The sequence below is a fragment of the Prunus avium genome, chromosome 5 (assembly GCF_965620075.1).
Source record: "Prunus avium chromosome 5, drPruAviu1.hap1.1, whole genome shotgun sequence".
NCBI classification, from domain to species: Eukaryota; Viridiplantae; Streptophyta; class Magnoliopsida; order Rosales; family Rosaceae; genus Prunus; species Prunus avium.
The window spans coordinates 26,298,907-26,312,850 of NC_142288.1; the positions used below are offsets into that span (position 1 = coordinate 26,298,907).

Genomic DNA, 13,944 nt, shown 5'->3' on the forward strand with positions numbered 1-13,944 from the left:
TAATTATCATCTGCAAAACCCTCATTTCCTATGTGCACGTGTAGAGCCAAAAAACAACATAATTCACATCTTTTTTTTTTCCTTTAATTTATTAATTTGGTCAATGCAACATGATATGAATATACATGAACAGTTATTCTTTCATTCTGACGTCCACACATTATTATTATACAGACGTCATTGTAAACAAGGAAGGATAGTAAAAAATACATGACGTTTGCACGATAATAATGTTTGAACGTCCGTATAGGAGAATTTTTGTATGCATGGATATATGTCATAGAACATGGGTCATATAAGGCATATATGCTATGATGCAAGGGATCGATGCCATGTTTTGCCCATGCACAGTAACAACTCAGACTAGACTTGTAAAGGAAGATGGATGATAATTAATCTTAATTTCTACTTAAATATAGAGCAATCAAGCACCTAATCTAAGCACAAGTTGATCATTATTATTACTTTTTTCTTTCTTTGGCCGGCATTAGAGGACAGTAATTTCTCCTGAGATGATTGGCTAGGAAGAAATTATCTAATACGCAAAGAGATTAATGGTGGCCATATCCAGCCAATGTGGTCCAAGTTTTTAGAAGATAAAAAAGCTGTGGGCAACCATCAACCACCATTTTACTGTACATGAAAGAATATACTGTTCAAGTGACATATATATATATATATGGATATATGGTTTTCTTTTTGTGAATTGTGATGGATGATGATGATGATGATGAATTTCATATATATGATGGTAACTTTTAATTAATTAAGCAAATTAATCATGGCTGGAAATGACAAACTCACACATCAAACCTATCACAAAATATATGCATATGTAAGCCACTCATACAGACAGTAATAATTATGTGAAACAAAGACAAGAAAAAAAGTCATGGGTGCATTGCATTTTTTTCTCAATTGGGTTTCCTCTAAAGTAAATATGTACTCAAAATCACTTAACCCACCCAACTCTCAACTCAACCTAACCAATCATTTTCCTTGACTGGCATCAGAAAATTTCAAACATTTGTGTTTATTGGTCGAGAACGCGCTTCTTACAGTGGTCCGGAGACTAGCCTAAAATTACCCACGTCCTCTCTGCTGTATGTATGCAGCACTATAAATAAATGTGGTTTACACCAAAAAAAAGTCTCTCCTTGCAGTAGTGTCCATAGGATTCTGAGTTTGTTGGGAGCCCCATGAAGGAGACACTCAGATACTTGGCAGGAATTGCAGGCCCAAGTGGTTATGGCTCAAAATCAACTGCTGAGCAAGTTTCTCAAGATTGTTGTTCCTCAGTTCCTTCTCATCTCACTGCCATAATCACTGGTTAGTTAAAAGTTTTCACATGAACATTTCATTCTTTTTGGCAATTTGCATGGAATAAAGTTATTCATTTGAATAAGAATTCTACGATTTCTTAAAGGAGCAACGTCAGGCATTGGAGCTGAGACAGCAAGAGTACTGGCAAAGAGAGGGGTGAGGATCGTCATCCCGGCGAGAGATTTAGGGAAGGCAGCTGAAGTGAAGGATGAGATTCAAAGAGAGAGCCCAAAGGCTGAGGTTATAATATTGGAGATTGATCTCAGCTCACTTGCTTCTGTCAACAGATTCTGCTCTGAGTTCTTGGCTCTAAGGCTACCCCTCAACATCCTCATGTACAGTTTTCTTCTTGTACTTTTTATCTTCTTAGATTCTTTAATCAACTTGTTGTTTTTATGACGCATGAAATCTTTGATTTGCAGAAACAATGGTGGAGTATTTTCTCAAGCTTTGGAGTATTCTGAAGACAAAATTGAGATGACATTTGCTACAAACTACTTGGGTATTTTTGTCTATTTTCTATATTCTACCCATCTGATATCTTTAACCAGGAAAAAAAAAAAAGAGGGGGTAGGAAAAAAAAAAAAATAGTTTCACATGCAAACGATGAACAGCTCAGTTGCTTTAGAACAAATTTTGGGCTCACTCCCAAAAGATGACAAGAAAAATTGGGCCATTTTTATGTGTCCTACCTAGTGTGTGCAATGGACCACCAGACCAGACACGATCTTTTAGATTGGTCACATACATACACTTCACTGTTTTTGTTGTTGTCCATTGCAAAAGCCTATTTGGGCAACGCATGGCCATTCAAATCATTTTGTTTTTTGGGGGGGGGGATGAAGAAGAATTGAAGATGCCGATTTAATTTAATTTGGGTTGTGATAATAAAACCTTTTTTTGATTTCTTTTGCAGGACATCATTTTTTGACAGAAAAGCTGTTGGATAAAATGGTGGAAACAGCAGCCCAGACTGGCATCCGAGGAAGAATAATCAATGTTTCTTCTGTGATCCACAGCTGGGTCAAGAGGGATGGTTTCTGCTTCAATCAATTGCTCAACCCAAAGAAGTAAAAAATCACACTATTTCTCCTGATCAAGCCATTAGTAAACTGTGAATATTGTTGTTAATATTTTTGTTCATGCAGCTATAATGGCACAATAGCATATGCACAGTCCAAATTGGCTAACATATTGCATGTCAAGGAACTGGCAAGACACCTGAAGGTAGTCTCATTTCTTCTTATTTACCTTTTTGTCGAAGAATTTTTGTATGCGCCGGTTGCATATAGCGATCCCTACCACACTAATCTTCTTCTTATTAAAAATTTACAGGCAAGAAATGCGAGAGTAAGCGTCAATGCTGTGCACCCGGGGATCGTGAAGACCGGAATTATAAGAGCTCACAAGGGCTTCATCACAGGCATGGATTCTTTCCTTTGATTTAAATTGGCATGTGAATTAATAATGTTGCAGTTTTGTGAAATGAAACCTAATTTCTTGGAACCCTTTTTATTTCCATGCAGATTCTGTGTTCTTCATAGCATCCAAGTTACTAAAATCAACATCCCAGGTTTGTAACGGAGCAATAAAGCATGCATTTTTATTCTTAATTTTTTAAAATATAAAATAAATATTTGTTTGTTGAAGTTTGCTGGAATTCGTTTTTACAGGGTGCTTCGACCACATGCTATGTTGCTTTGAGCCCAGAAGTAGAAGGGGTAAGTGGGAAATATTTCGCAGACTGCAACGAGAGCGACTGCTCGAACCTAGCAAATGATGAATCTGAAGCTCGTAAGTTGTGGAAGCAGACCCGTCAGTTAATCCATAGACTACTATATCAACCAACAGCATAGAAAATGTGTATTTTTTTTCCTATGCCATGTATATAAAGTGTATTTATATACACAAAAGGTAGATAGAGAGGCCTACTTCACAATAAACTCCGGGGTAATTTAATAACTGAAAGAACTTGGATACCTATGAAATTCGGTTCGTCGATGCCTACTTATATTACCAAAAATACGAGAATCTACAATGTAAATTCTGACAGCACATACAATTAAAGTACGTGATTGGTGTATTTTCATTGTCATAAGAATAATTTTCTGATAATTGGCATGTGAAACACATGATCACAACACAACCAATTAAAAGGAGATGCAAGAAGACCTGAGTCTCATGAGAAGGTGAAACTACTACAACCAAACAAATTGTGAAGAGAAACAAAGATACCATCTAATAACCCCATGTGGTGTACTGCGGAGAAGTAATAACACACAATACATGAAATGATGACAAATCGAAATATAAGATATGATTAAATACAATTGAAATGCACGCATACACTAGCTTAGTATTTTGGGATTACAAAAGCCTTATATTCCGTCACGCATCAGCGGCTCGGTTCAATGAAGCGTACATGAGTAAACCAAATCCAGCAACAAGGTGCTGCTGTCAAGTTGGGCTGCAACACTTCATCGATGAAGTTGTTTCTTTCTGTTAACTTAAGTTATCTAAATACGGAGAAATCAAGTTTCCTGGCTCCCATGTCAAACATCAATGCCGTCAAGCATCCTTAGTTGTGAATTATGATTACTCTGAGGAGTTTAGTGCATGTGATGCACATTTGCTCAAACTAAAGATGACAGACAGCCTCTTTCCATCTTCATTTCTTGACCTGCCATGGAATTCAAAAGATTTCATTCAAAAAAATATTCTACAACAGTTTTGTTTTACAAAAAAGTGAATAAAAAACTACTGTAGAATGGTATACAGGTGTGAGCCATGTACACAAGCAGCAAACAAAAATGAGAAGAAAGCAAAAACCTATAAAACCTGAAGGAAATACCTTAAAACGAGGAGACCGACGCACAGACGATGCAGACCTGGGAGATAGGAGTGCATATTTACTCCCCTTTCCATGGTTAGGTTTCTTGAATTGACTATTACCTTCTCCATATTGAATTTGGTGCTCACCAATCTTGGCCAGAGATTCACTTCTCTCAGTTGACACTGAAAAAGCTGGAGCAGACGCAGAAATCATGGAAGAGTCTTGAGGAAGAACAGTGGGTAATCCTGTTGAATCATAATGGATACATTACGTCAGAAACAATGGGTTGCAAAGTGGTCTAATCCTTAAACTTCTATCAAATGTCAACTGCAAACACAATGTATCAGTAAGTGGACAAGAGTCAGGTAGAAACTGTTTTTTTTTTTTTTTTGGGGGGTTATAATTACTAAGAAAATTGACTAACTAGGTTTTACAATAAAATATGGGACCCCTATTAGAGGGTGTCCCCTTTCCAGCATGCAAGACTCAGGGAAGATGCAAGAGAGAAGTTCTACCTTGAGCTGCAGCTTCTTGAAACTTCAGTCTCATATCTCTGACAAATTTAAATAATCCATTGGTTCGGTTCAATTCATGAATCAACTCTTTGATCTCATTCAAGTGCGGATCACAATCTAACACTAAGGATTACAAGAAATGAATATCAGATATACATTAAACATCAAACTGTAACCTATAAATAAGTGCAATGCTTACATGTGTAAGTATCATTTGCATGGCGGACAGTGAAAGAGAACTCCTGATTTGGATTTTTTGAACAAATGTTCTTGAATGTGAATTTTACCCCTGATGACAGAAGGTTGTAAGTCATTCTCCACATATACATACACACAAAAATGTTGCACAATCAAATGACATCAATTACCATGTCCGCCTTCAATATGAAAACCGAGAATCCTATTATACCACGAGATGGCCTCTTGTATTTCATCTTTACTGTCTTGGTTAAACTCTTCTTCAGATTCTGCCAAAGTTTTGATGTTACTAAAAATAAAAAAGGAATATGGCGCAAAAGAAGTTGTAAACACAATTATATATTCCTTTCCTTCAAAAAGCAGAGTCTCCCTCCATTCAGCCACAGTGCGATCAAATAAATAACAAAAGTTTAACTATTGATAAGTATTTAAATAGATAGAAAGCTATAAGCAAAAGGCAACAATGACGCCAATCACTGAAACAATTAAGGAACTTACCGAAAGATTGCTGAGAAAGAATTGCAGCATATTCATCCCTCGTATCCCTTCGATCTTGCACCGTTCTTTTAATTTCTTCAATCCTAGCTTTCCTAGCAGCAATGGCGTCCATCAATGCCATCCGCTTAGCCTCTTTACGGGTCTTCACTACAAAAATTTTAATAAAAAAAATACTAACACAGGTTAATTTGAAATAAATAATCATTTATAAAAACAAAGATTTCAGCTAATTAGTAGGGGCAGCAATGGCAATGGAAATGAATGCATATCAATCATGAATGTTGAGTTGAAGATTAGCTTCAGCGATATTACTACTAATAATCAGTGTCATTAATTTTGAAATTTCAAATTCAAAGTTACCACTTACAGATGCAAAATAGAAGATAGATACCTGCTAGAGCTTTAAATAATTCATCCTCCGCTTCCCTCAACTTAGCTTTAGCTTCTCCTACTTTACCTGTAATTGTTGGAAAGAAATCAAATTTCAGTCAAATTGCGATTCACAATAATGTGGAGCCCTCTCGTGGATCCAATCGGAAACCCTAATTTTGCAAGAACCATACATTGCCTAAAAACTCAAATTACGCACGAATCACAAGGCTAAACTCTAAATTTAATTATCTTCAAGAAACAAATAGATTCGTCGAGTAAACCACAGAGAGTTAAACGAGAAGCTGGACCTTGGCATCGGAGGGTTTCTTGCACTGTGGCGCGGATCGAAGCCAGGTCGCCCTGAAACGAGGCCGTGAAGGTATCCATGTTCTGCTGCAGAATCGGAATCTCCTTCTCGCAGGCCATCCGTAGCGACTCCATCTTCGTCCGTACGGACTCCTCCGGTTGGCTGTCCATTGCTGCTAGACTGACGAGTGAGTCACCCCGAGTTCAGAGTTTTGTTTTATTTAAATAAAATTCGCATTTAAATCCCGCCAATTTCATTTTCATTAGTGGGGGGAAGAGAGATGTGTGATAAACTGGGCCGTTTTGGGGTGCGCAGATATATTGGGCTTTTGGGTGGCTTAGATTGGGCTTTTTCGGAATTTTATATTCTTGAGTGGTGGAGTGATCAAATTGTTGGGTGCATAGTAAATGGCTCTCTGAGGTCTCAGATTATTGGGAGGGAAGGGATTGTCTTCTTTTGATAGCAGAGAAAATCTTACCAAAGCAGCTTGAACAACACAAATCTAGGAGCGTCCAGTTTTGGTCCAAGTCCAGGAGCTTGTAGAGAATGAACGAAAGTCAATCAGATTATGACAGAGAAAATTATAACAGAAGATCCGAAAGTCAAGCAGATTATGGCAGAGAAAATTATAGTAGAATATCCGAATATGCATATATAAGCGTGTGAAAAGGAAAAACTTGAGAATTAATTAAGAATTCTTTGACCTTATTGACCAATATTTGAGCTGGGTAAGAACATGTAAGACTCACTGGATATTATCAAATATAGGTTACTTGAATTACAAATATTCCTAAAAAGTACGATTATTGTATGAAAATATTATATATAAAAAAGAGTCGTAAATGATTTGTAATATATACCGCATCGATTGCCTGTATGCTCATGAGCTGACTTCTACAAAAATTAAGGATATTTTTTCAATTAATCCAATTATAGATTGATTCAGTAAACCTCTGCTAATCACCGCGTTATGTAAGTGTATATATTAGGTTTGACCATTTAATTTCGATTTTCAAGGTCAATTGATGTCGTATTAGAATATGAGCATCCGACTTAATTAGTTTGTAATTAACGGAGATGCGAACAAAAATCTTCAAAACCACCATGCAAGCCCTACCAGCCTTCCAGTTCTTAGGTATGTGAGATAATGTTAAAGAGATAAAGCTTTCTTGCATGATATCTGAATATCCGGTCTTAAAGAGATAAAGCTATGCATATATAATGTTAATTATATACAAGGCGCCGAAAGAAGAAAAGCTAATTAGGCCATTAACCCATTAACCTTGAAAGAAGGGAAGAACATTCCATGAATTGAAAGCAATACAACAAAAACCCACCAACACATAAAGAGCAGCAAAGAGATAAAAAAGCTAGGGCAAATCATGCCTCAAAGTCAAGGGAAAGAATAGTTAACCTTCATAAAGTGCTTAAAATATGAGATTAATTGCAATAATGCACGTAATTAACATCCTAAGTGATGATGATGACACGTACATTTTAATCAAATTAATGTACTTAATTAATTCCACTCGTGTTGTTGTTGATCCAATGGGCCATGCCATGCATACGAATATGAATGTGCTTGGAAAACGCAAAAGTTTGTCGGTCAAAAAATTCTCATGGTTCTTGGATCGTTTTTGCTCAATTATTGTTGAAAAGCTTTTAATTTATACTATGAGAGCCTGTGTTGCGTTGCACCATGCAAGAGGGATTGGCAATATACATTTTAATTAACAAATGCTGCCTAACAAAGCATATACATTTTAATGGGGGAAAGTAATATTATACTAGATTTCGAATATCCAACATCTCTTTTCTTTCCTTTAAACATATTTTTAGAGAGGCCGATTTCACTGCATATGCAATCACATACTTGGGACACCAGTTCGATTCTTCGCACATTTGGTATCACATTGTTCCAAATTCAGTTCTCCATGCTCTTAAATTTGATTTGCCTTAAGGAGGTTACCCTCGTGGTTTTGCTTTGTAATTTTATTTTGCTTAAGAAAAAAAGAAAGTAATATTATACTAGACAAGGCAATTTTCCACGTGGACAAAGAAAGCATACATCAAAACTCCGAATTATAAAATATATATGTAGAGTTGTTGAGATTTACATCAATAATGAGTTCTTATTTAAACCCAAAAAAAAAAAAGGAAGCAAAAAAAAAAAAAACATAAAGGACACTTGGTGGGGGAAAAACATAAACAAATGAAAAGAAGTTTGACTGCTAAAGATTTGGGGACAAATTATAGGATGGGAGATGCCCAAATCTTCCATTAGTATGCGTCTTAGACCACTAATTAAGTAGGATACATTGAAATATTTGGGACAAATTTCGTGCATGCTTCAAAAATTAAAATTAAAATAACTAATTTTTGTTTTCATTGGCTAATTATTAGAAAACATTAATTTATTAATGTAAAGCACACTGATAATGGACGTGTAAGTATTTTTATAAAATAAAGTGGAGATCCATGTCAAGTATATTCATATAAGTTTCTAGATTTTGTTGGAGGACTTCACAGCGGAATTCAATTCATAGTTCGGTTTTTTTTTTTGGTTGGTGATTCATGTTCTCTTTTTTAAATATAATAAATAAATCAATTCTTTTATGTCACCAATTGTTTATCGTTTCCGAATTTCTGTTTTATTATTACGAAAACATAAATTCTCAGTTTGTATAAACTATTATTAATGCTAAAGGCTCAAATAATTGAGGTCACATTCACATAGATATATAATGATGTACAATTTTACGTGTTATGTTATCCGAATATAATTTATGGTGTGTTTATTAATCAGGAATTGAATTTCATCTATGGAGAATTCATGTGTTTACTTCACATCAAGGAATTAAAAAGTAAGTGGAGCTCACACAAAATTAGGAATTGAATTCCTGATTTGGGAGGAATTCAATTTTTTGGTGGGAATTGGTATTCTAATTCCTAGAGAACTAAGGGGGGTGTATTCAATTAAGATTGTATACGATTTTGAAAGATTTTTTTTAAGTGACATATTTTCTGGAATTGTATAACTCCTATAAGTTTTACCCTGATTTTTAATAAACTTGTATAAGCTTTTATTATAGACTTCCATACTTTTGTATGAACTTTTGTTATAGATTCAGATATATTTGCATAGACTTCCCAATACCATCTTCTTTTATCACTCTTTCTTCCCAACACTATTTTCTTTAAACTATCTTGACCTAGCCACTAGTTGACCATCCCTTTTTTTTTTCCCTCCAAATTCTTCCTCTACTTGTGTCCACAACAATGAATTTCCCTTTGAAATTTCTACGAGTTGGAAAATTCCCTTTGATTTTGTTCACGAACATCAAACTCTTTGTCCAAAAATTCAATTAAAAAAAAACAATCCTTTGTCCAAAAAGCAAGGGCCCTATCATCTGGTAGTGTTATGGGTGATGGAAATATATCTCAACCTTCCGCCGCCTTGACGTTGGCTTCACACCGATATGATCTCCAGGGGACGTTATCGAAGATCGAGAAATCTCTAGCCAAGCTTTCCGCCCAGCAACTCCAACTGGTTGATTTGAAGAAAACACTAATGGAGGAGCTTTGCTTAATATAGGACGCTTGTACCACCCAATGTCTGTGCATGGCTTAGTGCATTGTTTGCCAAACGATGGAAAAATTTCTAACGCAGAGAGTAACGTCATATGAAATCTTTGGGGTGGAGGTTGGACTTATGTTGGCCTTTATTATTTATACCTAAATCCTACAAATTCTCCAAATTCCAACACTTAATTAAATCCTTCCAAATCTATCTCCTTTTGAATACAGGTAAATTTTTTGTACTTTTTCCAAGTCCTAATTGAATACACCCACATTTAGATGGACATTTTTAAAGTTCAAACAAGTCTAGATTGAATACACCCAAACTATTATAGACTTTTTAAAAGTTTGTATAAATCCAAATTGAATACACTCGGATTTTTAAAATCTTTTTAAACGCTCTAGAATCCCAATTGAATACACCCCCTAACCTACTAGGAATTCATATTTTTTACCCATTATATCCTCACACAATTTTATAAATTCCAAATTTGCCATCTACTTTAACCTAGCAACGAGGACATCTGTAATTAGTATCACTTTCCATATGGTTTAGTAAACAACTTTAATAGGAATTCGGAATCTAACTCCCCTCAATCTATATAATTTAGTAAACAACTTCAATAGGAATTCATAATCTAATTCTCCTCAATCCAACTCCTCCTCAATTCAATTCCTCCTAGTCCAATTATGAATAGTTAGGAAATTTGGTGTGATGTCATTTGACTTATTGGGTTGACAACACAAACCACTTGGTAAGATCATGCATCACTACTTTATTATTTGAGGGAATTTTTGCAAATGAGGACTTAAAAAATAAACGATTCACATTATCAAACAAATTATGAAGTGAACAAAAATAAGTAATTACCTTAATTGCTGGTTAACGATTAAAACTTACGTGGAATCGGCCATCAATAATATTAGACAAGGGACCTCATCCTCATCTTGAATTTGTGTGACATGCTATATATAAACAGTAGTCTCTAGCCAATATTGAAAGCTTTTTAGATCTAATCATTCCAACACGCCCCGGAACTATCTTCTATATTTCATCAACTAGAAGAAGAAGACGAAGATGAAAAACACCTGATAATATTTGTTATCCACTAAATTCTTAGTCTGCTTGCCGACTTTATCCACACTTGTCTACGTACTTGCACACTCCAAGCCGATTTCAGTCATATCATGTCAATTAATCGGTTGAATAATGCTATATTTTGTTTTGTATAGATGGCCCCAAATTTTGTTTTGTGCGGTTCAATTATCAGTGTTGATTATGATTTTTTATTTTTTTTCGAAAAAAGAATGACAAAAGACTAATGAATGTATCAGCACATGACCGTGTGCGTATTACTGTTAATGCACGTGAAGTTCACAATTAGATCAACATACATTTATGGATGATAGCAAGATCTATTGCAAATATTAAATATAAACATTTTAGACTTTTAAATTTAGGATAATAAATTGATTTTATATGCAAACCCACTACAGAAGAAAGCTTTGCGGTTGAAATTGAAAGTATCAAATTAAAAGGTGACATGGTGACCCTAACATGCATATGCGTCATGGCCCCAAACCCAGAATAGCTAAAATCAAATGAAAAGAAGTGGGTGAAGGGCTGAAAGCTAAAAGCTAAATGACCTTACCCATACCCACTATGCAGCTTTGGCCGAATCTATTATGTGCACATGATGTGCTTAGCTTCAGTCTCCATGCAATTATATCCACCAAGCTTGGCTCTCAAAATGTACCTACCACATTTTCCATTTTGTGTATATAGCCCATCTATATATCTAAATAAGCTTCAATCTATTTTTTTTTAATGTCTAAAGCGATATTGGAGGAATAATAGGCGATCGAACTTAGTATGCAGGTAGATATATATATTCTTAACCAATTGAACTACAATAAACGCATTGCAAAACTTATAAATCTATTATATTAAAATGATTTTACGCTTAGATTCCGATTAACAATTCTAAATGCATATGTATCACACAAAGACTTGTCTAACAAGATAACATTAAGCCGTTCTACATGATGGTTCTCTGGTTTTTTTTTTATAAATATATATACAAATCGATATTAAAGAGGCAAGGGCAGAACTACACTGCTTAGTGCAAAATTTGGGAAAAAAATAAATTTAGTACTAACTTTTTAGGCATTATACCTCAGTTTACATAAATTAGACCAGTTGATATCTAAGCAAAATTAGTCTATTCTAACCAAACATATCTCTAGTTAGCTTCAAGTATTCTCCGTTAAGAAAATGAATAGATTTTTATTTAGATTTTTGCCCATATAAGAAATAATAGCTCGGCCCTATAAAAATTTATGGTTCTGCCCTTGTAAAGAGGTGATTAATCGAACACAAAACCTCATAATTTTCTTTTGATAAGTTTATTAGTTCAAGCATATGGATTTTCAGTAGTGGTAGATAGCAAATATTATAGAAGACAAATTAAGGAATTTAGTTGAGATGTATATATATTAGGGTAGTGGTACGTCTAACTTTTGATGGGGTGTGCTTTGTCTCTTTCCCTTTGCCAACGACAATGCAAAAAGACTGAATAACACAGAAAGCTGTGTCCTACACCATGGCCGGTTTGGCCCCATAATAGTAATACAAACCTCTCTCTCTCTCTCTCTCTCTCTCTCTCTCTCTCTCTCTCTCATGTGCAAGAGCAAGACCAAACCCTTCTCTCATCTCGTGCTTAGATTCATATATATGATTAAAATAATATTATAAACCTCTTCTCAGTGAAGTCACGAGCCTGCAAGCAAGCAGCAACCATTATGTGTGAACAGATAATCAACAATCAGACCCAAAAAAAAAAAAAAAAACAGATAATCAACAAATTAATCCTAATATAATTAACCTAAATGATTCTTATATTCTCATCAGTATGGCCTCCTCCCTCCCTCTTGCCACACCACATCACGTGAGCAGTTTTTTCCCCACTAATTACAATTCTCAGTGGGATTTAAGTATTTCATATAAAAATGGTGCCAGTTTAGTGGGTTGCAGAAGACCACCAAGTCAATAGTCCCCAGCACTATAAATCTGGTTAATTATTAATTATAAAGGGATAAAAGGGTATCATATTTTGAAGTTGTTAGTTGTATATATGATGTATATGAAAACTACACAATTGGATTTGGTGGGTTTACTGTTTGATTCTTATCCAGAGGAATAATTCTGAAAGATATGAAATTCATAGTTCAAATTACATATATATATATAAATTATCTTCTGCAAACGTTCGGATGTTATTATCAAAGGTGGCCCTGAGAGTGTGCAAGTGGTGTCACCGCACAGGGTCTCAAAATTTTTTTATGTGTATATTATGGATATTAATATTATAGGTATTATGCATATACTTGAGCGAGTAGGAAAGTAGCACAAGTGTGTACTTGGTTGAGTTGGAATTCATCCCCTTGATTTTAGTAGGCAAGTTAGGTTCAAGTTTATATTGTGTCATTCAGTGGTTGCGAAACAAAAAAAGTTCATGTCTTATTCCTCTTCCATTTTCTCAAATTGAAACATTAAAATTTTATGAATGTTATTTATGTTTGCTATTGCATGCTAATAGATGATGAATTTTAATTATTAAAAAATTGTTTTATGGTGTTAAGTAATGGAATTTTTATATATAAATATTTTCATATTAGATTGAGAGCTCCACGATAATAATGTACAAACATTCAGATAATAGAATAAATGAATGATGTAATATTTTTTTTGGAGCAGTACTTAAATGCAGTGTGTGTATATATATATATATATATATATATTTTTTTTTTTTTCTGATGTAGATTTAGATCTAAATCTGAGGTCAGTTTTAACGTTCAAATTATGAATGGTGTTTAAACTAATGTGGGACATGGAGCAGATGTAATTGTAGTATTAGTAGCCTCCTCTTGCAGAGTTTTCAGCTTTGTTTTTCTTTTGCAGCTTTTAAAGAACTTTTAAAGGGTGACTTTGGATTGGAGGCATATTTTCTGGTTTACAAATTGCAATATGCCAATTCTCAATTAAAAAATAAATAAATTTAGAGGTGGAAAAGATTTCACTGCTGCATAGGAATTTGATGCAACATCCAACTCCACCACCAAGAACAGAGGATGAGTCAGACTCCTCTCCATATGCTAGTTGGCCAAATATGAAGCAACTGACAAAACCCAGTAAGCTCAAGGATATTTTTAGCTCAATTCTTTTTCTTTTCTGCATCTTTTTATTTATAAAAAAAATAGAAATGAAAAAAGAAAAATCCAATCAAAGAGAAAGGTCATTGTTTATGTCTAAGGCCCAA

The 13,944-nt window shown here is 34.6% G+C and overlaps 2 protein-coding genes across 2 annotated transcripts; one reads left to right on the forward strand and one right to left on the reverse strand.

Annotated features, from left to right (window-relative positions):
• Nucleotides 1-1,142: 1,142 nt before the first annotated feature.
• On the forward strand, nucleotides 1,143-3,311 carry LOC110766954 (NAD(P)-binding Rossmann-fold superfamily protein). The gene is made up of 8 exons (XM_021970374.2): nucleotides 1,143-1,329; nucleotides 1,427-1,658; nucleotides 1,746-1,825; nucleotides 2,240-2,393; nucleotides 2,472-2,550; nucleotides 2,659-2,746; nucleotides 2,850-2,896; nucleotides 2,997-3,311. Exons 1-8 carry the CDS (start codon nucleotides 1,200-1,202, stop codon nucleotides 3,177-3,179), a joined length of 993 nt encoding a protein of 330 aa, XP_021826066.1. The 5' UTR covers nucleotides 1,143-1,199; the 3' UTR covers nucleotides 3,180-3,311.
• Nucleotides 3,312-3,536: 225 nt separating this feature from the next.
• LOC110766841 (kinetochore protein) lies at nucleotides 3,537-6,267 on the reverse strand. The gene is made up of 8 exons (XM_021970240.2): nucleotides 6,048-6,267; nucleotides 5,759-5,824; nucleotides 5,368-5,514; nucleotides 5,040-5,138; nucleotides 4,871-4,960; nucleotides 4,672-4,794; nucleotides 4,175-4,401; nucleotides 3,537-4,003 (listed from the first exon to the last, which is right to left on the reverse strand). The coding sequence occupies exons 1-8, from the start codon at nucleotides 6,214-6,216 to the stop codon at nucleotides 3,992-3,994; spliced, it is 933 nt and encodes a 310-aa protein (XP_021825932.2). The 5' UTR covers nucleotides 6,217-6,267; the 3' UTR covers nucleotides 3,537-3,991.
• Between the last annotated feature and the right edge of the window lie 7,677 nt (nucleotides 6,268-13,944).